This window comes from Geotrypetes seraphini, chromosome 18 (genome assembly GCF_902459505.1).
Source record: "Geotrypetes seraphini chromosome 18, aGeoSer1.1, whole genome shotgun sequence".
Classification (NCBI taxonomy): domain Eukaryota; kingdom Metazoa; phylum Chordata; class Amphibia; order Gymnophiona; family Dermophiidae; genus Geotrypetes; species Geotrypetes seraphini.
In genome coordinates this window covers 18,869,854-18,895,764 of record NC_047101.1, presented here as the reverse complement: position 1 = coordinate 18,895,764, position 25,911 = coordinate 18,869,854, and the positions used below count along the sequence as shown (strand labels likewise).

Below are 25,911 nucleotides of genomic sequence, written 5' to 3'. Positions count from 1 at the left end.
ATAAAAGATCGATGATAGCTCACCTGAAGGTTATTAGCTTGTAAGTCACATCGAGCTCTTAACCGTGAGCACTTGAGACCCTTTCAAAAACACTCTCCTTGAGCTCTGAGTAGAATCCCTTTCTACTTATGATTTAGCCTTTTTAGGTTGTTTCATATATATATATGACATACACAAAGTATTATTAAACTTTAAACAATCTATTAAAAAAACCCACTCCTTTTTTATGTAAAAAGTAATGGCCACTCATTATAATTATTAAATACAAACCTCTTCTGCAAATTAAGACAGATCTACTACTACATCTACCTCTCTTTTTATATACGAGAAAAATCAACAGTACTGGGCTGTAGAGTTAATTTTGACACCCTGCCTTAGTGGTTTACTGCCAAGTCCTGTAAATTTTAGTCTTTTCTTTATTTTGTACTGCTTTTATGTCTCGGATCAGGAACATTTCCAGGTGTGCTTTACACTGTCAAGGAACCTGGATGCCAAGATGGTGATATAAGGAGAACAGATGCTAAAAAGTGAAATGAGTTCAAACTGTTCCCCGTTTGTTGTGCCGCTCGTAAGTAAGGACTATTTTGCGTCAGGAGTTTGATTTTGCAAGCTCCCAAGGCCTCTCTTCACCTTTAGATGCATTTTTTTTAAAAAAAATTTTGTTCTCTCCAGTCTTTAAACTCATGGAAAGAAAAGTGTATTTGTATCTATAGATGGTGACGGGACAGTCGCGCACCAGACACCAGCGCGCCGACAATCGAGTGCTGACAATTCGACACAAGCGCGCCGCGGGAAAACTTAGTTTTAAAGAGCTCCGACAGGGGGCGTGTGCGGCGTTTACTGCATACTGTTCGCGCTGCCGTTGAGGGGGTACAACCCCCCACAATATAGAGAAAACGGAACTTGTTCAGAAAAAAATCGGAAAAAGTTCTGTTTTCTCTATAATGGAGGGTTCCAACCCCCCACCCCCAAAAGCAGCGCAAACACTATGCAGTAAAGTGGGGGGGGGGAATTTCCCCCCACACACCCCCTGTCGGAGCTCTTTAAAACTTAAGTTTTCCCACGACGCGCTGGTGTCTTGTGCTGAATTGTCTGCCCTCCATTGTCGGCACGCTGGTGTCTCGCGCGCAACTGACTATGAACCTCTATAGACACAGGCTGAAACCAGAAAATTTCAAACATTTTTATTGATACAGATAGGTGGCTGATTAGTGTCTATCCTTCAGATGAGTTTTAATCTGTGCTTGCCATGGTATTTACTAACTCTAGAGTTGCAGAGTAAGTCAGTAAAAATATGATCCTAAGGGTACATATCCCTGCTGTGATAAATGGATTGATTTTATTATTTGCCCTGACCAATAGATAAGGTGAGTAATGCGCTACATTCGTCCATTTGATTTATCATCGTCATTGCTGAAGTTCACATTGTTTTATAGATTGTTGAAGGGAAGACTCGGCTTTAAACAAACACCATGAAATTGGATTTATTGGAATTCTAAGTTTGTTTATGTATACAATGGATCTTTACCTTAGGAATGTATTTTGCTAGTAACATTTAAGCTGAGAAAAACTGTTGTACTTCTTTAGATGAATCATTTTCCTTTTGTATTGTCTCTAACCTTAGGTTTAAATATGCCACACTTCTATAAGTTGTAAGGTAATACTTTTCACCATGCCATGGGCCCCTAGTCTGTACCTCTTCATTTTCATCGGCAGTGAGCAGAATCTTCTATCTGCTAAACCTTACTTCTGATGTCATTTCCTGGTTCTGCAAACAGGAAGACACATCAGAAGGAGAGTTGAAGCTGGCATGAATAGCAGGTAGGATATCTGTTCACTGCTGGTGAAGACTAGAAGAGGTAGGTGAGGGGGAGTGCATTTAAGAGAAGAGAGGGGAAGCTCTAACCTCCCTCCATACTACACCACTTCCCCTGTTTATTTACATTCAATTTATTCAGGTACTCTAGCATCTTTCCCAGTCTGTCCCAGCAAGCTCACAATCTATCTAATGTACCTGGGGCAATAGGGGGATTAAGTGACTTGCCCAGGGTCACAAGGAGCAGCGTGGGTTTGAACCCACAATCTATGTGCTGGGGCTGTAGCTTTAACCTCTGTGCCACACTCTCCCTTTTAGTTTAATTGCTCTATGCCTTTTTCACTATGTAATAACTATCAAAAGTAGTTACCAATGAGATGAAACAGAACTTGATTAGAAGTCCTAGGTCAGAACAATGTACAGAAGGAGAATTTTAATATTTTTGTTACATCTGTAATATTAATAGCTCTTTTAACAAAGATACTGGAATGCAAGGCAGACTGCTTTTTATTATTTAACATGAAATGTCCATGAAGTGCTGTGAAAGAATGAATTATATTTCTAACTGCAATTCCTAAAGGAAAGATAATCTAATATAAAACTGATCTATAGTGGCTGCAGCTTGTCATCAAGACTTCTATATTCTAGATATTTCTGTAATGTAAGTAGCAATGAGTATTACGTTTGCCCTTTAAATTCTTAGCAACTATATAGCAGGGCTGAACAGGGATTCTCGTGGGGTGTGAGAACAGACTTCTTGATTATGACTGTAGCTGTTAAGCCTAGCAGTGTTAAAGACCAAAACAGCCCCATGACAATGATATTGCTATTGGGTTAACCACTATTTAAAAATATGCTTTTTCAGCACTGCTAAAGATGGATCAAACTTGTTACCTTGAAATGTTGCCCTCTTTTACTAGTTAAGTTTTCTTGTTAGAGGACAGGAACAGGAAGAAAGGTTTGTGTATATAGAAACAGCAAATAACAGTTGGGTATATGCTTTGCACTTGGTGTTTAAAGTTCTGCTGCTTTGTAGTGATCCATTCTGCTCCATGTGCATCAGATAGGAGGAATATAGAAACATGATTGGTATACCAAGTTTACAAGAACTCCTGGCCAGTTGCATTTGGGGGAATTCTGCGCTACTGTGCAATGCAGAATTTTCACAGAATTCCCTTCCTCCGGTGCAGTCTGCTATAGATGCCCCATTTCTGGCTAGCTGGCTGCCCTCCCTCCCTGCATATGCACCAATACAGCACAAAAGAAGGGGCTGCACATGAGGCTGCTTCTGCATTCTAGGTCCACAGCTGTGTGGCTGTACAGAGGCCTACATGACTCCAAAGAACAGTCAGACCCAGGACAGCAGAAAAGAAGGAAGCAGCTTCATGTACACCTCCTCTTTTGCTGTGGTGCATGTGAAGGGGGAAAGGGTATGTCAGGTACATGGGGTGGTGTATGCGATGGGCGAGAGGAGGGATGGGGCTGGAGAAAGGTGAGTTGTGTGTACAATGGGATGGAGAGGCTAGAAAAAGGTTGGTGGGGATGTCTGTGCCTAAGAGAGATACAACTCCTTACGATTAAAAATAGTATGCAAAACTTTGACATTTTAAAAGCATTTTAAATATTTTTCTGAGAATTCCCCCAGGAGAATCCTTGTAGTTCTGCAGGTCTGGAATACTGTGCAAGGATCCTGCCCAGTACTTTTTACAGAACAAATCAAGGTAAACAGGATTGAATATGCTTTGGCTACAAATAGTTCTTAAGAAGTAGATGAAATTTATCTACTAGGTTTTCTAAATCCTCCAATGTGATCAAGGAGCGTGTTAGTAATTTCTCATTGGTATGCTTGAATACTGTGGCATGATAGATTTCACAGTATTTGCTCCATGCCATCTATGGCTTTTATAGCGTAAGCAGAATATTTCAATGCTCTCAAAATAAGCTTAGGGGTAAAGTCATGGATTTGATATAGGAGGGCTACCTGTCCTACTACTGCTTTCGTAAAATACTCCACGGTTCGAATTTGATGGAATACTTCATTTGGCTTTTTCTTGAATTTGTGCCAATGCAAAAAGAAGAAAAAAAAAAAAAAGCCTAATGAATATCGACTGACTCAAGAGCTAAGACCTAGTAATACTGTAGTCAATTTTATGTCCCCAGCAAGTTGAGGAAAAAATGTTGTATTTAGACTCATAAGAGGTCTGTATTTCTTAGTATAAGCAGTAGCATAACTGGATGTTAGAAAAGTTATTTGGCTATAGAATCATCCCCAGTTCCTATGTATAATATATTAATAGATTATCTGCTCTAATGTTTATTGCAAAGGTTGGAGACAGGTGCGTAGTGAGATCCTTTTCCTTGGTATTTCTTGGGGGAGTCGGGAATGCTTTCACTGAGAGGTGTGAGGTTCAGTAGCAGCATGTGCCTCTCGTAGGCTTTGGTTTCTTTGAAGATGGTATCTGTGGCGTGTAGGTGGTCTAGGAGTCCCAGGACCCCATAGCACTGGTTAAACCTGGAAATCAAACAGACAATACACTTTTTAGAAGTCAAAATAGTTCTGTTTTTGAAAGAATTTAGTCTGATAAGATTCCTAATGCTGCTTTTGGGTTTCTAGCTCCATTGGCAATAGACTTTGCTAGGGCTGTGATGTAGAGAATGACATGGGGACAAATTTGTCCCCGCAGGATCTCAATATCCCCATCCTGCCCCTGCCCCATTCCTGCAAGCTTTGCCTTAACTGCACAAGCCTCGAACATTATTATTTTAAAGTGTTTAAGGCTTGTGCAGACGAGGACAGAGTTTCAAGTTGCGGAGACGGGGAAAAATTTGTCTTCATGTCATTCTCTACAAGGTATGGTGCACTGAATGTAACCTTGCACCTTTGTGGCCATTTTCTCTTGTTTAACCTAACCTTCCTGTTTTCAGCCAGTCAACTGCAATCTTAATTTGGATGGGGAGAAACTGGCTTAGGGCCGGCTGGAAACATGGTATTATGTGCATTTGGAATCGGGCATCTGTTGCCATTGTAATGGCAAAAATTCCCTGCCCCGAGACTTTGAACATTTATTCTCAGTATGTTGGTCCAGAAGCTGAGTTGGGAGCTCATAGCTATTAACCTGTATTCTCACCTGTGTCTAAATCTGAACAGAAATTTGTAGCTTCACTATGGTTAGTGCTGCAGTGGTCTGTAACTCTTAAAAGGACCAATCTTCTGTGGAAGACTTTATAATGTCAAAAGGGCCATATATAGCTGCTTACATACCTTCATTGAGGGCTTTTGCCAAGGATCCACATCATGGTATGATAGAGCATGAGTCAATAGTCATACTTGCAGGACAAAAAGTATTGGTTGAAGATGGGAGAAGGTACCAACTTGGCCCTGGTGAAATCCATTAGCTCCCAAATCTCAGCTACTATAAGTGATTTATGCGGCCCTCAACCAGGAGTACTCCTTATATGGGGAACTTCTATTAAGGCTCTCTACTTTGGATTCATTGTGTAAAAGCAAGATAGCTATCGTAAACTTTATGGCTTATCTGTTCCTTGTGAGAGACAGTTGGGGGGAAAGAGAATTGTTAATGACAAGAATAAAGTTAGACATTACTTGAGGTGGTGGAAGTCATGAAACTCTGATGATGGTAGGAAAGGCAGGTGGTAGCCACAGTGTGAGATGATCGTGCTTAGGATGGCGAAGCAGAACCACAGCATGATCGTAGCCACATGAGAACCCATTATTATTGGACTCACCATAACAGGCAGCATATTGGAAAACTAACAAAGAGAAAATTTAAAAAATTAAATTTTTATCTTTTTTTTTTTTTTAAAGGTTTTAATGAAGTCATTTTTTTTTTTCCAAATCTTTATTCATTTTCATTTCTTACATCAAGTGTACAATAAACTATCAATATTAATGAAGTCAATTTAAAAGGTGATGGAAGGCTGGAAAAAAAACTTAGAAAATTGGATATGTTGACCTTATAAATGAAGATGTTGCTAGATGAATGAGCTGAAATATATGTAAGTCCACCCCTCCTTTCTTACAAAAAAATATATATATACACTTCTCCCTCCCTATTTGGAGGTTAGGGGCAAAGTCAGCCCGTGAATAGGGAAAAATCGTGAATAACTTTTGGCCGGCTCTGACCCACTCCCGGACCTTACCTGGTGGTCTAGTGGTGACGCGGGGCAGGAGCGGTCTTTCTACACTCCTGCCCCGTGCAAAGCCATGCTTCTGAGTTCCCGTGGTTTCATGAGACTACAACAGGAACTCCCTGTTGTAGTCTTTTGAGACCACGTGAACTCACAGCACGGCTCTGCATGGGGCAGGAGTGTAGGAAGATCGCTCCTGCCCCATGTCACCGTTAGACCACCAGGTAAGGTCCATGCTCTGATCGCCCTCCCCCCCCCCTTAGATCACCTCCCTCCAAGTCCCAGGGCCGAATTTTTTTTCAATGCCAACGAGCGATTCTCAGGGGGGGCCTGGGGCAAAAACCGCAGATAATCGAAACCACAAATAGGGAGGAGGAAGTATATATATTTGCAATGTCACAAAGAAATGAATAAACTATCCCAGAGTTTTCTTTTGCATTTTGAAATGATGTGATTGATCAGGTAATACCGTATATATATGATGAAATACCTGCCATTATTGCTTACATGATAGATTAAAATAGTGGTATAAGAATCTCTTATCTTTCCCCACAGAGAGGATCACTACAGCCACAGTCACGAGTGATATTATGAAGCTAAAACTGAGTTAGGAGCATGAGAGAGCGCTCGAAAAGCTTTGAGGCTATGTAAGATATAGACAGAAATGACCTAGATAACATATCAATAGACAAACATACAAGGAAACAGGAGACAATGGAAGAGTTTGAACCAATCAGGTGAAGAAACTACTAAGAAGAGTGAAACTGGGCCCACCATCCATTGACACATGCCCACTATACCCAATGAGAGAGCATGAAGGCCTGAGACTTGCCTGCCTCACAGACCTTTATCAAATCATTACAATTAGGAGAGGTCCCACTCAAATGGAAACTGTCATCAAACCCATTCTGAAGAACAAAGAAAAAGACCTAGAAGGTCTGTCCAACTACAGACCAGTAGCAAAGCAACCGTGGGTTATCTAAACTAATAAACTAGCCTGCCAGCAAATATCAGACTTCCTAGAAAACTCATCAAAGCTAGACCAGGCCCAATCAGGGTTCAGGAGACACCTGAGCAAGGAAACAGTACTAGTAGCGGTACAGGACACGGTCCTGAAACACCATGCTTAAAGGAGAAGACATGCTGCTGGGATTTCTGGACCTCTCAGCGGCCTTTGACCTAGTCCAATGGTAGGCAATTCCAGTCCTCGAGAGCCAGGTCAGGTTTTCAGGATATCCACAATAAATATACATGAGATGGATTTGGGTGCACTGCCTCCGTGAGATGCAAATCTATCTCGTACATATTCATTGTGGATATCCTGAAAACCTGACCTGGCTCCAGCCCTCAAGGACCAGAATTGCCTACCCCTGACCTAGTCCAACACACAGTGCTAAAATCAAGATGCAGAGAATTAGGTCTCAAAGGAAAAGTCATGGCATGGATAGACTCCTTTCTATCCAAAGACTACCGAGTGTAGAATGGCAGGAGACTACAAACAACTGGAAGGAAGCGGACATAGTACCACAGGGATTGGCCATGTCTCTTACTGTTCAACATCTTCATCCAACTGCTGGGGAAATTCATCAGAAAACAAGGATGCAGATGATGTCCAACTGGTCATCCTGCTGAAAAAACGAGACGTAAACACAAAGCAGAAGATCAAGACGGGCCTAGAGAAAATCTTTGGTTGGTTCCAAATAAAAGGACTAGTAGCCAACAGTGAAAACACAGAACTACTTCTAATCAACAAATGGGGTGGCTCACTTTACCAACTAACTCTGAACGGCAACACCATAAAATTGTCCACAGAAGGAGTGAGAAACCTAGGAGTATAGCTAGACCCAAACCTAGTCACAATAGCTAAAGTAGGGCAGCGTGTTTAATAAATGCCAAGAAAATAGGAAGTCAAATTGGCTAAATATGACAAAAGACAAGACTCCTAATATTATATTTGTTGGTTATCTCATAAATAGTTAATTATGTAGTGTGATGTAATTCTCATACACTCAAAATTGTGTAATTTGGCCAAGAGCATGAGCTCCTATAGTCTAGCTCACCACCCAATAACTGTGTATGGAATAGTGAATGATGTAAAAAAAGGTGCTATTCAAAAGTTAAAATCGCTCTACTCAGTGGCAAAAGAGAAAAATTCTCACTTAACTTTTGGGGTTTCTGCCATTGAGTAAAACGATTTTAACTTTTTAATAGCACCTTTTTTTTACACCATTCACTATTCCCTTCATAGTGATTGGGTGCTGGGTTCGACTATAGGAGCTCCGGCTCTTGGCCGAATTACACAATTATGAGTGTATGAGAATTACAGCACACTACATAAACAACTCTTTATGAGATAACCAACAGACAAATATAATAGTAGGAGTCTTGTCTTTTGTCATATATAGACTCAAACCTAGACATGACAATACACATCCAACGTATTGTGAAAAACACTTATGGCAAACTACTGGGTCAGAGGACTAAATCCCTACCTAACCCATCAAGCAATGTCCAATGTAGTAATATCCCTGGTACTCTCAATCTTTGACTACTGCAGTGCGATCCTGCTAGGCAGCCTGAAATACATGATAAGACAGATCCAAATAGTACAAAACACTGCAGCTAGATTTCTGCTGGGAAAATCAAAACAGACTGCCACCCCGCTACTGAAAGAGTTACTTAAGCAGGGTGAAATCCAAGATCATGTTGCTGACACACAATATCATTCATTGTTCAGAATTGCAATACCTAGCACACAGAAGCGACAACCGTAAATCAACTCGTGCCCTATGCTTGAGCCTAGAATACCTACTGGAAATACCCTTCAGATGACAAAATACAAAAGCGTCAGGAAAAGAATGTTCTCGGCATGATAAAGAAAGGAATCTCGAGTAGATCGGAGAAAGTTATAATGCCGCTTTATAGGGCAATGGTCAGACCCCACTTGGAATACTGCGTCCAACATTGGTCTCCCTACCTAAAGAAGGATATAAAACTGCTGGAGAGGGTGCAGAGACGAGCAACCAAACTAGTGAAGGGTATGGAGAAACTGGTATATGAGGATCGACTTAAAACACTGGGATTGTTCTCCCTTGAGAAAAGGAGACTGCGTGGGGATATGATCGAGACCTTCAAAATACTGAAAGGAATCGACAAAATAGAGCAGAGAAGATTATTTACTTTGTCCAATTTGACACGGACAAGAGGACATGAAATGAAGCTAAGGGGGGACAAGTTCAGGACTAATGTCAGAAAGTTCTGCTTCACACAGAGAGTGGTTGGCATCTGGAATACTCTCCCAGGGGAGATTATTGCAGAATCGACAGTCCTAGGCTTCAAAAGCAAACTAGATGCATATCTCCTTGAGAGAGGCATATAAAGTATGGTTGGCTATAAAATAAACCAGGTGTATACCTGGCAGGGCCTCCGCGTGTGCGGATCGCCGGACTTGATGGACCGAAGGTCTGATCCGGAGATGGCGCTTCTTATGTTCTTATGTTCTTATGATAGCCCTAATGTGGTAGAACTCCTTTGCGAGGGAATTAAAATTAGAAAAAGGACACCAAAAAGTTCAAGAAAGGAATAAAGACAATATTCTGCACAGAACACTTTAGCAAATAAAGAAACAATTAGGGGGAATGGCAACATGGAGGAAACAGTAGGAACATGAAAGGGTGAACTCATGAATACAAAGAAAGATGAATATATGACATACAGAAACTATAATAATGCTTTATGTACATAGATGGTATATATAGGTAAGATATACAGTCGTGAAAAAATTAGGACATCCTATGAAATATTCAGTTCTTTCTTCAGAAATGTTTACATATCGATGTCAAATCTTTATTTATTTCTGGAAAAGAAAGTGATGTAATTGCAGGTAAACAACAAAAATTTTCTTTGATTTACTCATGAAACAAAAGATATCCACAAAAATGTGTATTCTAACTGAAGAATAAATTAGGACACCCCCACATATCCTCCCACTTAAAGTGACTCAGATCACACACAGGTATATCACATCAGGTGCACACGATTAGAACATCATTACTCAGCATTTTGAAGGAGGTTTGCCCTACTTAAACCTTAGGCATTTAGTTTGGTGTGCTCATGACTGCTGTGGTGAGAGTGAACTCCATGGTGAGATCAAAAGAGCTGTCAGGCCTTCAGAAAGAAGATTGTAGCAGCTTATATGTCTGGTAAGGGATTTAAAAAGATCTCGAAAGAATTTGACATTAGCCATGCCGCAGTCCGGAAAATAGTTTACAAGTGGAGGAGTTTCCAAACAACTGCCAACACGTCCAGGTCTGACCATCCAAGCAAGTTGACCCCCAGAGCAGACCACAAGATGATAAAAGAAGTCCCCAAAATCTCTAAAATGTCATCACAGGGCCTACAGCGGGCTCTTGCTACTATTGATGTGAAAGTGCATGCCTCTACAATCAGAAAGAGACTGCACAAATTTAACTTGCATGGGAGGTGTGCAAGGAGGAAACCTTTACTCTGTAAGAAAAACATCAAGGCCAGACTGAAGTTTTCCAGAGAGAATGTAGACAAAACACCAGGACTTCTGGAATAGTGTTCTATGGACAGATGAGTCTAAAATTGAATTATTTGGACACCAGAAAAGAGGACTTGTTTTGGCTTACACCAAATACAGTATTCCAGGGAAAAAACCTCATTCTAATTATGAAGAATGGAGGTTGAAGTGTCATGGTTTGAGAATGCTTTGCTGCAGCAGGACCTGGCCAGCTCACCATAATAGAATCCTCTGAATTCTGCCATGTATCAGAGGGTGCTTGAGGAATGTGAGACCATTTACATAGGACAATATTTAATGTGGGGATGGGGAGGTATGTTATGTGATTTAATGGGTTTATTCCTGATGAATGGGATGGGTGGGGGAGGGGTCTTTTTTTATATGCATTTGACAATTATTGTTAGAATGTCAAGTGATTTGTACGAATTATCTGATTGAATATTTTACACTTGTTGCAAGAGTTAAAACTGAATAAAGAATTAAAAAAAAAGAAAATTAAAGCTGAAGTGGAACTGGACCCTGCAACACGACAATGACCCAAAACATACAAGTAAATCCAACAAGGATTGCCTGAAAACTAAGAAATGGAGAGTCCTGGAGTACCCGAGTCAAAGCCCTGATCCCATTGAGATGCTGTGGGTGATTTTAAACAAGCTGTACATGCAAGAAACCCCTCAAACATCTCACAGCTGAAAGAATTCTGCATTGAGGAGTGGGCCAAACTTTCCTCAGACCGATATCAGAGACTGGTAGATGGCTACAAGAAGCATCTCACTGCAATTATTTCAGCCAAAGGGGGTAACACTAGCTACACTAGGGTGTCCTAATTTATTCCTCAGTTAGAATACATATTTTTGTGGATATCTTGTTTCATGAGTAAATCAAGGAAAATATTTGTTGTTTACCTGCAATTACATCACTTTCTTTCCCAGAGATAATAAAAAAGATTTGACATCGAGATGTGAACATTTCTTAAGAAAGAACTGAATATTTCATGGGGTGTCCTAATTTTTTTCACATGACTGTACATATATTTAACTCATGTATTGTAACACCTTTACTGACGCTTATGCAAACTGCTCTGAATTGGCTCCCCAGTCATTAGTAGCAGTATAGAAGCATCCAATAAACATAGAAATAGATGGCAGATAAGGGCTATGGCCCATCTAGTCTGCCCACCCCAATGACCCTCCCCTACCTATCTCTTTGAATAGATCCCACATGTCTTATCCCATTTGGCCTTAAAATCAGGAACGCTGCTGGCCTCAATGACCTGAAGTGGAAGGCTATTCCAGCGATCAACCACCCTTTCAGTGAAAAAGAATTTCCTCGTGTCACCGTGCAGTTTTCCGCCCCTGAGTTTCCACGGATGCCCCCTTGTTGCCGTGGGACCCTTGAAAAAGAAGATATCTTCTTCCACCTCGATATGGCCCGTGAGATACTTGAACGTCTCGATCATGTCTCCCCTCTCTCTGCGTTCCTCGAGTGAGTAGAGCTGTAACTTCCTTAGCCGCTCCTCGTACGGGAGATCCTTGAGTCCCGAGACCATCCGGGTGGCCATTCTCTGGACCGACTCTAGTCTCAGCACATCCTTACAGTAATGCGGCCTCCAGAATTGCACACAGTACTCCAGGTGTGGTCTCACCATGGATCTATACAATGGCATAATGACCTCAGGTTTACGGCTGATGAAACTCTTGCGTATGCAACCTATCATTTGCCTTGCTTTGGAGGAAGCTTGCTCCACTTGATTTGCAGTCTTCATGTCCTCACTAACGATCACCCCTAAGTCTCGTTCTGCTTCAGTTCTTGTCAGGATCTCGCCATTAAGGGTGTAAGTCTTGCATGGATTTTGGCTGCCCAGGTGCATGACTTTGCATTTTTTGGCATTGAAGCTGAGTTGCCAGGACCTAGACCAGCGTACCAGTAGAAGTAAGTCGTGCATCGAATTTATGTCTGTTGTGCTTTTGCCCACTACATTGCTTAGTTTGGCATCATCAGCGAATAATGTTATTTTACATCGGAGCCCTTCTGCCAAGTCTCTTATATAGATGTTGAACAGGATCGGGCCCAGGACGGAGCCCTGCGGCACTCCACTGATCAAGTGCAATTTAAGTCAAATACAAAATGCTACTTGTCACTTATGGGTGCTGATCAAGTTTATTAAACAATTAACTTAGGTGCCTGATCTGGCAAGGTGTGCCAGATGTCTAAGTTTGAAACCTTAGAACCAGACTCAAAAAAACCATACTTACTATATGTTCCAATGGATGGGCATAGAGTGCCACAACACCAACTGGAGCTGTCCACTCATGATGCTTCTTATGGATTTGCTTATAGAGTTTAGGATGATGGAAAAGTCTGTATGACAGAACAGAAAAATACATTTTATCCTTCATTGTGGAGGAATGGTTCCAAACCCAGTCCTTGGCACACATGAAGCCAATCAGGTTTTCAGGATACTCACAAGGAGTATGCATGAGAAGTTTAAACGCACTCTCCATGGTACACAAATCTATATCATTTATTTATTATAGAAATCCTGGCAACCTGGTGGCCTGGGTGTGTGCTTGGTTTGGGTTGAGTGCACTTGCTAAAGAGAGAGAAAATATTGGCACTGTTTATGACCGAGTCCTCGGGGTACATTTAGCAAGTCAGGTTTTTCAGATTTCCTCAAGGAATATGCATGAGCAATTTGCATATACTACCTATTTTCTATGCAGATTTCCTACATATTCATTGTGGCTATCTTGCAAAACCGATTGGCTGGGTGTGCCAGCCAATTCTGTTTTGAGAACCACTGCTGGGCTGGAAAAGACTGGATTCCATATCAGCAGACTCTATCATGACTATCTGTCAAAGTACTAGACAATTCTCCAGAATATAGTATAAATAATAAAGCTTCAATCAAAGCAAACCAAAACAACAATTCAGCTGACACATGTAACTTTTTTGGACTTTGATCTTGAACTAGCCAGGTCCAGAGGCTTGGCCCAGCTTTCTCAGGTTATTAGCACACAATCAAAGCTTGCTTACGTCTTATGGAAACATTGTTTTTTACCTGATAAATTTTTTTTCCTTTAGTCAGGCCAGACCAGTCCAAAATGAATGGGCTAAGTCCATCTACCGGCAGATGGAGAATTTGCCCTTTAAGGGTATCGTGCATCCTGCATCCTGGAATGTTGAGTATTTCAAATAGTCAACCAATGGTGCTTATAACAAATATAGCTGACAATTGGAAAAGATGAAAGCCAACAAGCCATTGAAGCTATACTGTTAACATTATAGAAAGAGGCTCGTACTCAACTGACATACAAGTATTTCACTGAATCAGGAGATGTGAGGCATATATGTGAAGGAAATGAAAAGCAGAAACTATTACCTGTAAGAAAAAAATACTTGAAGAAAACCAAAGAGGGAGGGTTTCTGAACTGGTCTGGCATGACTAAAGGAAAGAAAATGATCAGGTAAGAAACATAATTTTCCCTTCCATTACATCTATGCCAGCTTTCTCAGGTTATTAACACACAAGCAAATCTTGTGTCTTATGGGAAAATTGTTTCTTACATGATCATTTTCTTTCTTTTACTCACACCAGACCAGTCCAGAATGAATGGGTTGTAGTAAAGCAATGCTCCAGATAGGGCAGGACAAAGAAAAAAACCCAGAGAATGGGCGAACTGCAGCATCAGTGAGTGGGAGTTCCAAAGGTAACTAAGAGTAAGCCTACTTTATTGGAATTACTAAAGGCATTGATGAAGCTATCATGTAGAACAATGAAGATGGCTAATGATTAAAGCAGGAATTCATGACATTGAATATGTTATACATCTAGAAGGCACAAACCAATGGACGATGTGATGAGATATAGGGGAAAGCAGAAAAAGGATGATAGGCCTAAAATAACCATCAAGGCTCTAGTTCATAGACACTGTAGAGATTTAATGAGAAGCCATGCTAAACTACCATGCCTCAAGACACCTCCAAAAAAGGTCTGCATAAAACTTAAGACTGGAAAGACACAATGAGCGTGTTTCATTTGATAACTTGATTTAAGAAAGCTGCAGCAGAATATATTCATACAAGGTACTAGTGAAGAGGTACCGTCAAGAGCCAGAACGAAGCTAAAAGAAAACAATCAGGAAAGGCTACTGGAGCCATGCAGCCAAAAACTATTGCCAGAGTCCTAGTGAAGGCTGTTGAGCTAGCATCATAGAAGCAGCTAAGGAATCCTGTACGGATTAGCTTAGTAGTGATTAGATGGCAACACAATTGAGAAGCAAAGCCAGTGCCAAACAGACTTCTACGGTTTGTGCCCTGATCATGGCTGAACAGAGGCCAGTGCTGGGAAGACTTCCATGGTCTGTGCCCTGAAAAGGGTAAGGACAAATCAAGATCCAATATGTCCATGTCGTATCACATCATATTTTATGAGTTTATCTTGTTGGGCAGACATGATGGACCATGCAGGTCTTTATCTGCCAAAATCTACTATGTAGCTCGTACTATATGGTATTGCAATGGGTAAATCTATGGAAACGGTTGAATCTGACCTGAAACCTATAGTAGATGAGACGATGTCGAAGGTGGCAAAAGCAGTTCCTGGAACTGCCCATGCTGATAGCCAGTGTTCCAGAGAAGCAGGTGTGTTAGGTGACGCTGTATAGGAAAGTGTTGGAGTATAAAATGCACCCAGTATTACTGCAGCTAAAGAAACAGCCCACTGCTTTGAAAAGAATAGAAGTAACTACAGTATCAGATGTAGAACTGAGTAGACTGTAGCCAAGGCCACTTCTGTAAACTCAATTGCTCAGATACATCTGTGGCCCCCCTTTTGCAAACACTTCCAGAAGCTGAGAATTATCCAAAACACCGCTGTTACGTTAATATTCATCTTGAAAAAAATCTGACCACATAACTCCTTATTATCACAAACTTCACTGGCTGAAAATGGAAAACCGAGTATTATTCAAACTTGGCTGTCTGTTTTACAGGGCACTTAATGGATTATTACCTTGCCAATCAATTTTCCTTCTCCAGACCTGAGAGAACCACTAGACCACAATCATTTTTTACCTTGCCCTTTGGGCAACTAGACAATCCTCTAAAAAGAGGACATGTCCAGGTTTTCCCAGACATCTGGTAACCCTAGGAATGGACTGCCTCAGACAGAACATGTGCTCAAGAAGAGACTTTTTTTTCAACATTAGAAATAAGCAAGTACAAAAAAAAAAAAGCAAAATCATGATTACCACAGACAGAGGCCCTTCAGCCAAACAGAAAACTGCCAACACTGAGGCATCTAAAGGTAGGAAAAATAAACCCAGCCTGCCTAAGGAGAAAATAAAATTGTCAAGCTGAAACCGCAGATACTAGAAAGGCAGCAATAGTGTAATTCTTTTTGGTTACTGGTGATTAAATACCCTAAACGCCCTTAAAATTACAGACACAGAAACTTCTGGTTCACCAGCAAACAAGGAAAAAGTAGGGACTTAATCTCAGTGAAGTGAAAACTAGAAGCAGGAAAAATAAATACATATTTGTTCTTCAGAGATTGCCAAACACTGAAGTTCCAATAAACTTTTGCCTCATTCCACACTCCAAAGTCACCTCTGAGGTCAGGAGGAGTGAATCTGGAGGAATGGGGAGGGAACTGGCACCTTCCAATGCCATCCAAGCCGGGGGATGAGGGACCCAGAAGCTCTGGGTGTTATTCAAGCTCATTGAGAAAGATCAGATTATAACCTGAGCCAAGATGTCCAGCATAATCCTCATTCAACTGCCACCTGGAATCAACCAAGCCAGGAGCTACCAGTCAAGCACCAAGAAGAAGCTGCATAATCCATCCACTATCTGCTTGGAAAAAAATACTTAACATTCCAGGGTACAACTCTTGGCACTATTTTTTCTCTGTCTCCATCTGCTGGTAGATGGACATAACCTATTTGTTCTGGACTGGTCTGGCATAGACATAATGGAAAGCAGCATTAGAAAAACTTTTCGCATCTTTCATCTACTGTACAGAAAGAATGGGTGTTGATTGGAAAAGTGGGTGCTGTTTGAGTCGCCCATTAATAATTGCAATGCTAAAAAGAGATTAGGCTCTTACCTTGCTAATATCTTTTCCAGTAGATAGATGGTGTCATTCTGGACAGAAGGGTATTCTCCCCATGCCCGCGAGCCATGCAGAAGGAATCCACATCAGGTTTTCAACTCCACCTCCTTCTCCAGAGGACTGTGCTGCCCCTTCAGTTTGTACCAAAGCAAGCCTTATACAGAAACAGATAGGAAGGAGGGGTATGGGGAGCAAATCTGTTCTGCTTTATAAGTATAACAAACATGTTAAACATTTTAATTGAACAATCAAAACATCAAAATAATCATACCAATCAGAAACATTTATGGAGCTCAAACATTCCTCAGTAAATTATAGCAGTAGATTATTCTTCATACCCTTAAGATCTGATTGACAAAATATCTAAATTTTTACTCAAACTTCTGATTGAGACAGTAGGCAGGAGGAGAAATAACTGACACAGTGGGGTTTCAGAATGACACCCCTATGTACTAAGATATTAGCAAGGTAAGAACCTAGGTCTAGATTCACTAAACTCACCGGTCTGGATCGTTCTTGGGCGATTTGTTGCAAAGTTCTGCTGAGCGAGCGAATCACTACAATGTCCTCATGCAAATTATCTGATCAGATGCAGGCCCCAGGGATCACTGCAGGGCGATCATGACGCACACTCAGACCATCCTGGTTGGCTGTAGATGCGATCTGCGCATGCATTTGTTCTCCGCACAAGTGAGGTCAAAACGAAGGGGGAGGGGTGGCTGCAGTTTACTTGCTGGCCCCACGAGTGTACATTCAAAGCCATATTATGCAGCTCTCCAAAGGAATCATTTAAATTTGTGCAGCCAGACTACAGAACAGAACACGCTTTGTGCAGTCAGATTTTAAACCCGTGGGTTAAAACCATGGGCTCGCATTGCGCTTTTTGCACAATATATTAAAAGGGAGGAGTATGCATATGTACACTTTTATTTGGATGGGGTTTTTAAAAAGAAAAAAATTTTGATACTGGGATTTCAGAGCAGCAGAAAGGAGAGTCTGCAAGGACAGTAAGCAACTGGTCCTCATCAGTCGCTTCATTTTGGATCGGCAAACCCAATCGGTGTTCCTTGATCTGTTTTAGTGAATCAATGGCTTCCTACTTATGCATGCCATTTCCCCTTATTTGCATAGGTGGATCGGGTGAGAGATTGATTGTCCGAAAGGTTAGTGAATTGGGTCGGGGAATGCTCGCAAACTGGTCAGGACACGATCGGTGAGCTTAGTGAATTTAGCCCCTAATCTTTTTTTCTAGATCAGAAAGACACCTTCTGCCTCGTGTGCAAAAGAAAAAACTGAAGGAGGCAGCAAAGCCCTCTGAAGAGCTGAAAATTTGGAGTGCATTTCTTCTGCATGGCTTGCGGCCATGGGGAGAATACCATACTGTCCAGAATGACACACCTATTGCACTAGAAAGTTATTTATCAACAGTTCCTCAACCTATTATCCCTGGCTGTATGTAGAGCTTTAAGTTAAGCTACCAGAAAAAGTATGGCTACCTTACTTTAAATTTCTACCTAGCATAACTACTAGGCCTTGCTGTAACCCCTGCATGCTGAAGTTATACCATGAATTACTCTATTTTGAGGCAGGATAGGCATGAAAGGAAAAGGAACATGGTTAGGGGTTGTTTGGTAAGTTCTGAATGACTAGGTCAGGCCCCAGAGGCTAAGATCATTTTTCAGGCAGGATCAATGAAGAATGAACTCACCGATGTGAATAATAAAAAAGTATTTCCTCAGTCAAGACAAAGATGGGCAGCTCCAACAAGACCCAGTGGAATGTAGGTAATTCAGGGCTGCAAGGATTACCCCGCCAGAGCATAACGTAATGCATAATCGCAATTAATGGAGGTGAGATGAACAACATATTAAACACAACAGTCAGGGCAGCTTGGCGGAGTTTCACTGAATCTACCTGGAAAGAATAAACACTAGAGTTACACCATACTCCATCACTGTTCATCAAAATTTTGCTTTTTCATTGAATATAATTCAAGGTCTTAGAACTGTTTCTCTCTCCTGCCCCCCTCCCAGTAAAGCTATAGTTTGTTACAGGTAGTAGACTAAAAAAGGACAGGTAAAGCTCCATATTGCATATGATGTCTAGTACGCATTGGGATATCTAGGTCAGGACATTGACAATTTGAGTATTTTACAAAAGGCTCTGCTAAATTCCATAGCACAGATAATGTCCTCGCGGACATTATCGATAACTGCTGGAGCATATTAAAAAAGGAAACAATGGGTTACTGGTACTTCTAGATCTCAGTGTCACCTTTGATAACCATCAATCACCCTGCCTCCTCGCCAGACTCGCAAATATTGGAATTGGCGATCAAGCACTCCAGTGGTTCTCATTCCTAAGCCACAGGACCCAAAGCATCCTACTAATAGCCACTCTATCATGACCCAAACAGATAAAATATGGAGTACTTCAAGGCGCTTTCTTGTCCCCTTTGCTTTTCAACCTCTATATCAAACCGATGATAGACAACGCCCTACAATACCACATAAAAATACACTCGTTTGCCAACAACATACAACTGTACCCACTACTAGGCTCAAACTGAGATGCTCAAATCGCCAAACTAAACAACTGCCTCTTGGAAATAAAAAGCTGGATGACCCAAAAGAAGGTGCAACTAAATGTGGCGAAATCAGAGCTTCTTTGGATACAGAGAGGTGACCCCAAACTCACCTGCCTGTTAATTTCTTGGGAATCGGCCATCCTGATGGCCAAAGACAAAGTATGCAGTCTTGGGAGGGGGTTGTTCACTGACAGCAACCTTTCGCACTCTGACCATATCTCTCAAGTAGTATCCTCCTTGTTCTATTACCTCCGCAACTAGAGAAAATCAGACGATATGTCTTGGAACAGGACTTCTCTCAATTACTCTATGCCTTTGTCCTCTCCTGCAATATGCTCCTAAATGGACTCACTACAAAAAACCATCGACAACAACAAGTACAAAATGCAGCCATCCGACACCTAAAGAATCTCCACATAAGAGACCCAATCACCCCAGCATTGTGCACTGCCCACTAGCTGCCGATCGCCAAACGATGTATATTCAAAGGCCTAGTAATGGCCTACATACTCTTCTACAACATGACCTCCAAACATCTGCCCTACACCCTGAATCAACCACTTCACTCGCAAGAAGAAATGCGATTACGCACGCCTTCAGGATGCGCCCTCTACCTTGAGAATGCCTGAAAAAGATCTTACACTACCTACAGCGCCTCTGGAACCAACTGCCTACCCGAATAAGATCGTTAGAAGGTCTACTGAACTTCAGGAAGGCAATAAAAACTCATCTTTTCCCCTGACCCTCTATGAGAATACGACGATCCAAAATTGCCGGACCTTCTGACAAAGGGCCCTGACCCTACACTGTCTTGAGTCTCAAAAGCCGATGTGCTTCATCCTATGTCTGACCATGCCATGTTTTGTCATACAGTGTTCTACCACACTAGGTCATACTGTTCACCATCCTTGTCCTACTATACTATGCTATATACACCATTACCATACTATGTTTGCCAAGCTACGCTCTCTCTTTTTTGAAATGCAGCAACCAGAATTGTACACGGTATTGCAGCTGCACCATAGAGTGATACAAAGGCATTACAACATTTTCATCTTTGTTTGCCATTTCTTTCCTGATAATTCCTAACATTCTATTTGCTTTTCTTAGCCACCACCACAAACTGAGCTGAGGGTTTCAACACATTACATTAGTGATTTCTATTCCGCCAATGCCTTGCGGTTCAAGGCGGATTACATCAAAGTTATCAAGAATTACATTAAAAGTTTAAGAAGTACCAAATAGGAATAGCATAAGTGATGTCATAATATTTACTTAAGAAGCACCAGAGAGTTGTCAAGATCTTAAGTTGATAAATGTTGGGTACTAAGAATTACCAAAGAGAAGTCGAGATCTTAAGATGATAAGTGGGTAAATTAGAAGCATTTTAGACTTTGTTGGGTAGTTAGAAGCACATTAGAATGTATTAAGGGTATAGAGAGGGTTGGAGGGGATTGGGTAGGGACTGGTCGTGCTAGATGGGTTTTATGTATTTTTTGAAGATTATGGTTTTAATATCTTTCTTGAAGGTTTTGTGGTCGATGATAACAGAGTGGTGATTTGTCTGTCCAGTTTAGCTGCTTTGGAGGCTTTTAGGTTGTCATATAGTTTTTTTTCATTTGACATTTTTGGATGATGGGTGTATGAATAGTGAATGGGTTCTCCTGTGCCTGGTTGAAGAGGATTGAGTTAGTTTGTTATTCCAGTAGGCTGGGCTTTCTCCGTTAATAGCCTCAATGATAATACCTAGATCCTTTTCCTGGGTGGTGACTCCTACTGTGGAACCCTATATCACATAGCTATAGTTTGAGTTCCTCTTTGCCACATACATCATTTTGCACTTGCTCACAATAAACATCTGCCATTTTGATGCCAGTTTCACAAGGTCATCTTGCAATTTTCACAATCCTCTTGCGAGTTATCAGCTTTGAATATGTCCCTGTAAACTCTAGATAGCCCATGACATCCACCCTGTAAACAGCGGCACTGAAAACTTAATATGTTAAAAATTGTGCAATGATTCTAATGACATCCTTTGACTGTCAGACAGCAAGAATAAAGCTCTCAATGTTTCCCTTTTTACCACAACTCTGCTGTGTCCCCATGTTAATGAACAAGAAGCCCATTTTACATATGCTTAGACTTTTAAGTAAAATTACCTGGATATTGCATGTGGACTACAAACTAATTTCAATTATTGCTTTCAAGTGCCTGCTCTGAGGCCAAGGGACAAGTGACAGCATGTCCATTAAAGACCTGCTATGATGACCTGAATTGGGTCAATATGAGGAGAGTGTGGTGTAGTGGTTAGAGCTATAGTCTCAGCACCCTGAGGTTGTGGGTTCAAACGCCGCCCTGCTCCTTGAGACTCTGAGCATGTTACATTACATTACATTACAGATTTCTATTCCGCCATTACCTTTCGGTTCAAAGCGGATTACAAAAAGTTATGGAAGAAGGGTTACAACGTTAGATCAGAGAAGGTTTCCAAGAGAGGGAAAAGTAGGATCTGGGGTTAGGGAGGGGATGGTAAGAGGGGGGTTAAGCTTTATCATGGTATTAAGCTTTATTAAGGGATTTCTTGAAGAGTATAGTTTTTATTTCCTTTCTGAACATCTTGTAGTCTGGGGTTGTCAATAGGTTGGAGACTTGGTTGTCTATCTTCGCTGCCTAGATGTACTAAAGGGGATAGGTAAGACTGTGTGGGTCTCTTCTGATCCAATTTTTGGCTGATTCAAAAAGAGCTATTGATGCACTAAAAAGTTTGCATGCAAATGATTCGTGCGGACAGTCATCGTAATCCCTGTCTCTCCTGTCCAATTGGTGGCTGTGAGAGCGACACTCACTCATGTGCAGAGCCGGGAGGGGAAGCCCTTAAAGCAGCCTCCTGCCACTCAGCTGTTCGAGGTAGGAAACATTTTTTTTTTGTAATGGGCACAGATGCTTACACAAGCCCCATAAAAAAGCCCTCCCCCCCTGTGGCACAAAGAATCCCTCCTCATTAGAAAAAAATGGCAAGAAGGATGCCCCTGTGGCAGGGAAATGGCAGAAGGGATGCCTATACTCCCTCCTGTCACTGAGGCCCATGCCCACTGCCCCCCTCCAAACATCCCCTATCCTGCCCCTTCCCCCCCCCAAAAAAAAATAGGAGGGATGCCTACTCCCTCCTGCCACCGGAGGTCCCCCCAAAAAAATCCCTTACCTTTCAAGGAAGTTGGAACAGAAGAAATGCTCAGTCTGTCCTGCTTGGAGGCCCGCCAGTCCAAAATGGCAGGCCTTCCCCTCCCAAGTGCATCATGTAAGGCCCTGATTGGTTCAGATGCCTAAGGTCCTTATGGGTGGTTGGCAAGGCAGGAGGGAATGGGTAGCCCTCCCGCCATTTGTTTCTCATGCAGGGGAAGGGAATGGGCATCCCTCCTGCTGATTTTCGCTAGTGGGAGGGGGGGCGGAGGATTCCTGGTGCTGCATTCGTTGGGGAGGGCCATAGTCAGTGGGAGGGGGGACTTTTTCTTTTTTTTATGGGACAGGTATTTTGCATATATAACTCAGGTAAAATATCTGTGCCATTAAAAAAAAAAACAAAACACCCAAAAAACAGTCAAACCGGTTGGTAACACAGTTACCAACAGGTCTAGCTAGACCTGTCGGGGGGGGGGGGGGGGGGGGGTTTGGATTGCAAGGTAATGGCAGAATAGAAATCCCTAATATAATTGCTCAGAGCCTTGCTTTTTTTTTTTTTTGTGCCTTGCCAAGCGATGTTAGTGCATCAATCACTTGGCTAATTTGCATGGGGTTTTAACTAATTTGCATGGCTGGATCGGAAAATGGGTGATAGAGGGGGAAAAACACACGGTGAGACGTTTTGGGCATCAGGTCGGCAAATACAATCATCGCTAAAGCTGTCAAAACAGGTTTAGCAACGATTGCTGCACTGTGCATCTGGGCCCTAATCTTCCACTGCCCCACATGGATTAGATAGACTGTGACCCCCACCAGGACAGAGAGGGATAATGCTTGGGTGCTTGATTTGTAACCTATTCTGAGCTCCTTTGGGAGGATGGACTAAAAAAACGGAAGAAACTAATTTTGGATAGCAGTGGAAGGAAGAAGGGCAGTGTCAGGTCAAAAGCGCGCTGGGACAAAGGTGCGCGCAGACAACAGCGCAATGTGGAGGCGCGCACCGAAGAAAATGACTGTTTTAAAGGGCTCCGACAGGGGTGTAGGGGGAACCCCCCCACACACACACTTTACTTTATACAGATCGCACCGCGATGTGGGGGGTTGTAGCCCCCCACATTTTACTGAAAACTTTACTTTTTCCCTAAAAAACAGGGAAACAGTTAAGTTTCCAGTATAATGAGGGCGGTTACAACCCCCCACAACGCCACCGCGATCTGTATTAAGTAAAGTGTGGGGGGGTTCCCCAACAAAAACCCCCGATGGAGCCCCTAAAAACACTTTTTCTTCAGCGCGCGCTTCCATCTTGCGCTCAGTTGTCGGCGCGCGCCTTTGTCTTCGGCGGTTTTGTCTATGAACCAGAAGGGCAGAGGAACACTTTAAACTTAGTCCCACGCTGATACAGAATCACAGCTCTCTGGAAGACAGGTTCGAAGGAGATTGAGGAAAAGAAAAGGTGTTAACTGCAGCCACGAGCATCTGTAAGGACCCGGTTTCTACCACACTCAACCCACTTGGGTTCTGTGGAAGGTGCCAGCCAAACATAACTCCATTCCTAGTTCTTAAAGTGTTTGCTCTGTATTGCTGCCAGCCATAATTTCTACATGTCCTTCATGTAAATTGTATATTTAACATGAAGACTACACAGAACTTTCCAGAGTAGTGTAAGATACAAATTAAAACACCAGTTCAGATAATGTTAAATCCTGTGGCACACCTATAGCCGTAGGGTAAACATCAGAAACATTAATCCGTCTTCACGTGCATAATGTTAAAATCCTGTGGCACACCTATAGCCATAGGGTAAACCAGAAACATTCATCTGTCTTCACGTGCAGAGTGTGACCAGTTAAGTTTGTAGAAAACCAGGATTACTACAGGTACAAACTTTGAATTAATGTGCATTATTATTGAAATAGGTATCGCTGCATAAAACACACTGCAATAAATCACATGTATTACACTGCTCTTCAGTTATAGGCTCATTTGTAAATTTTTGGGTTAAATAACCTCCAGTATTGGTGACAGAATTTTACTGTAGCCAAACTAAGCACTACCTGTAAAGAAAGAAAACAAGGGAATGTTTTCCTGAAGATTGAAATAGGGCCTATCTAATGTCCAGTTGTCCAAATCCTATTCCACTCTGCTGCTCTTTGTAACTTTCAACATAACACACCCCTAAATCCTAATGCATTATAACATTAAAGTAATATTATGCACTATATCAAAAGCAGAAAAAAATAGGGTAACAATACAAAAATGTACACTTAAGTCCATACCCCAATGAATTACATCCACAGTATTTATTTATTTATTTAAAAAAATTCTTACTCGCTACATCTACAATTTGCACACAAAACCAATCCCTTACCTTGTGCAGATAGAGACAGAAATTATCACAAGATTGGCAGCTTTGGCTATGTGTTTACCAGTCACTTCAGTTGTTGAAGTTTTAGTACCCATTGAGAGAAAAAGGCCTAGCAGTGGCCCTATTTTACATTACATTACATTAGAGATTTCTATTCCGCCATTGCCTTGCGGTTCAAGGCGGATTACAAAAGAATTACAAAAAAACGTATTACAAGAAGAAGATATCTGGTAATTTCTAGAGGAGATAAAGAGTAGATGAGGTTGCTTTGGGGAATCGGGGATCTTCATATGAGATCTATCACCTTTGTTCTGAAAAGGTTCAAAGAAGAGTGACCAAGATGATAAAGGGGATGGAATTCCTCTCGTATGAGGAAAGACAAAAAAGGTTAGGGCTCTTCAGCTTGGAAAAGAGATGGCCGAGGGGGAGATATGATTGAAGTCTACAAAATCCTGAGTGGAGTAGAACAGGTACAAGTGGATCGATTTTTCGCTCTGTTAAAAATTACAAAGACTATGGAACACTCGATGAAACTGCAGGGAAATACTTTTAAAACCAATAGGAGGAAATATTTTTTCACTCAGAGAATAGTTAATCTCTGGAACAAGTTGTGGTAAAGGCAGATAGCATAGCTGGTTTTAAGAAAAGCTTGGACAAGTTCCTAGAGGAAAAGTCCATAGTCTGTTATTAAGCCCTGGATTGGTAGCATGGAATGTTGCTCTCTTTGGGGTTTGGCCAGGTACTGGATTGGCCACCGTGAGAACGGGCTACTGAGCTTGATGGACCATTGGTTTGACCCAGTAAGGCTATTCTTATGTTCTTAATGTGTTTTATGTATCTGAGATGTAAAATCTAATATTTTGTCTTTGTGTTATCTCAAAGATTTAATAAGATGAACTACAATTACTGATTAATCAGATTTATGGCTTGCTGCAGGAGGAGCTGTAGATCCTCTCTTAAGCGATTACAAAAGTTGTTTTCACTGTGAAGTTATGCTATCTTTTACTTGTACTGCTTTGGTTGTCTTCCCCATCCTACAGTGATAACCTCCAAAGTCAAATACATAATCAACACTGCATGTTACTTTACTCCAAAGTGCAGTAATAAAAGGATAAGATAAAGAGAGAAAAAAAAATGCCAGGTCATTAGAATGCTT

The 25,911-nt window shown here is 41.6% G+C and overlaps 1 protein-coding gene across 4 annotated transcripts in view; it reads right to left on the bottom strand.

The window, feature by feature from the left end:
• Positions 1-1,468: 1,468 nt before the first annotated feature.
• The window catches only part of FAXDC2 (fatty acid hydroxylase domain containing 2), a 42,440-nt gene continuing 17,997 nt past the window's right edge, over positions 1,469-25,911 (bottom strand). For all 4 annotated transcript variants that reach the window (XM_033927291.1, XM_033927292.1, XM_033927294.1 and 1 more), the window contains 4 exons: positions 18,332-18,537; positions 12,764-12,869; positions 5,421-5,587; positions 1,469-4,328 (listed from right to left, as the gene is read on the bottom strand). In XM_033927291.1, the coding sequence (XP_033783182.1) occupies positions 4,124-4,328; positions 5,421-5,587; positions 12,764-12,869; positions 18,332-18,537 (684 nt within the window). In that variant the 3' untranslated portion in view covers positions 1,469-4,123. The remainder of the gene's footprint in view (positions 4,329-5,420; positions 5,588-12,763; positions 12,870-18,331; positions 18,538-25,911) is intronic.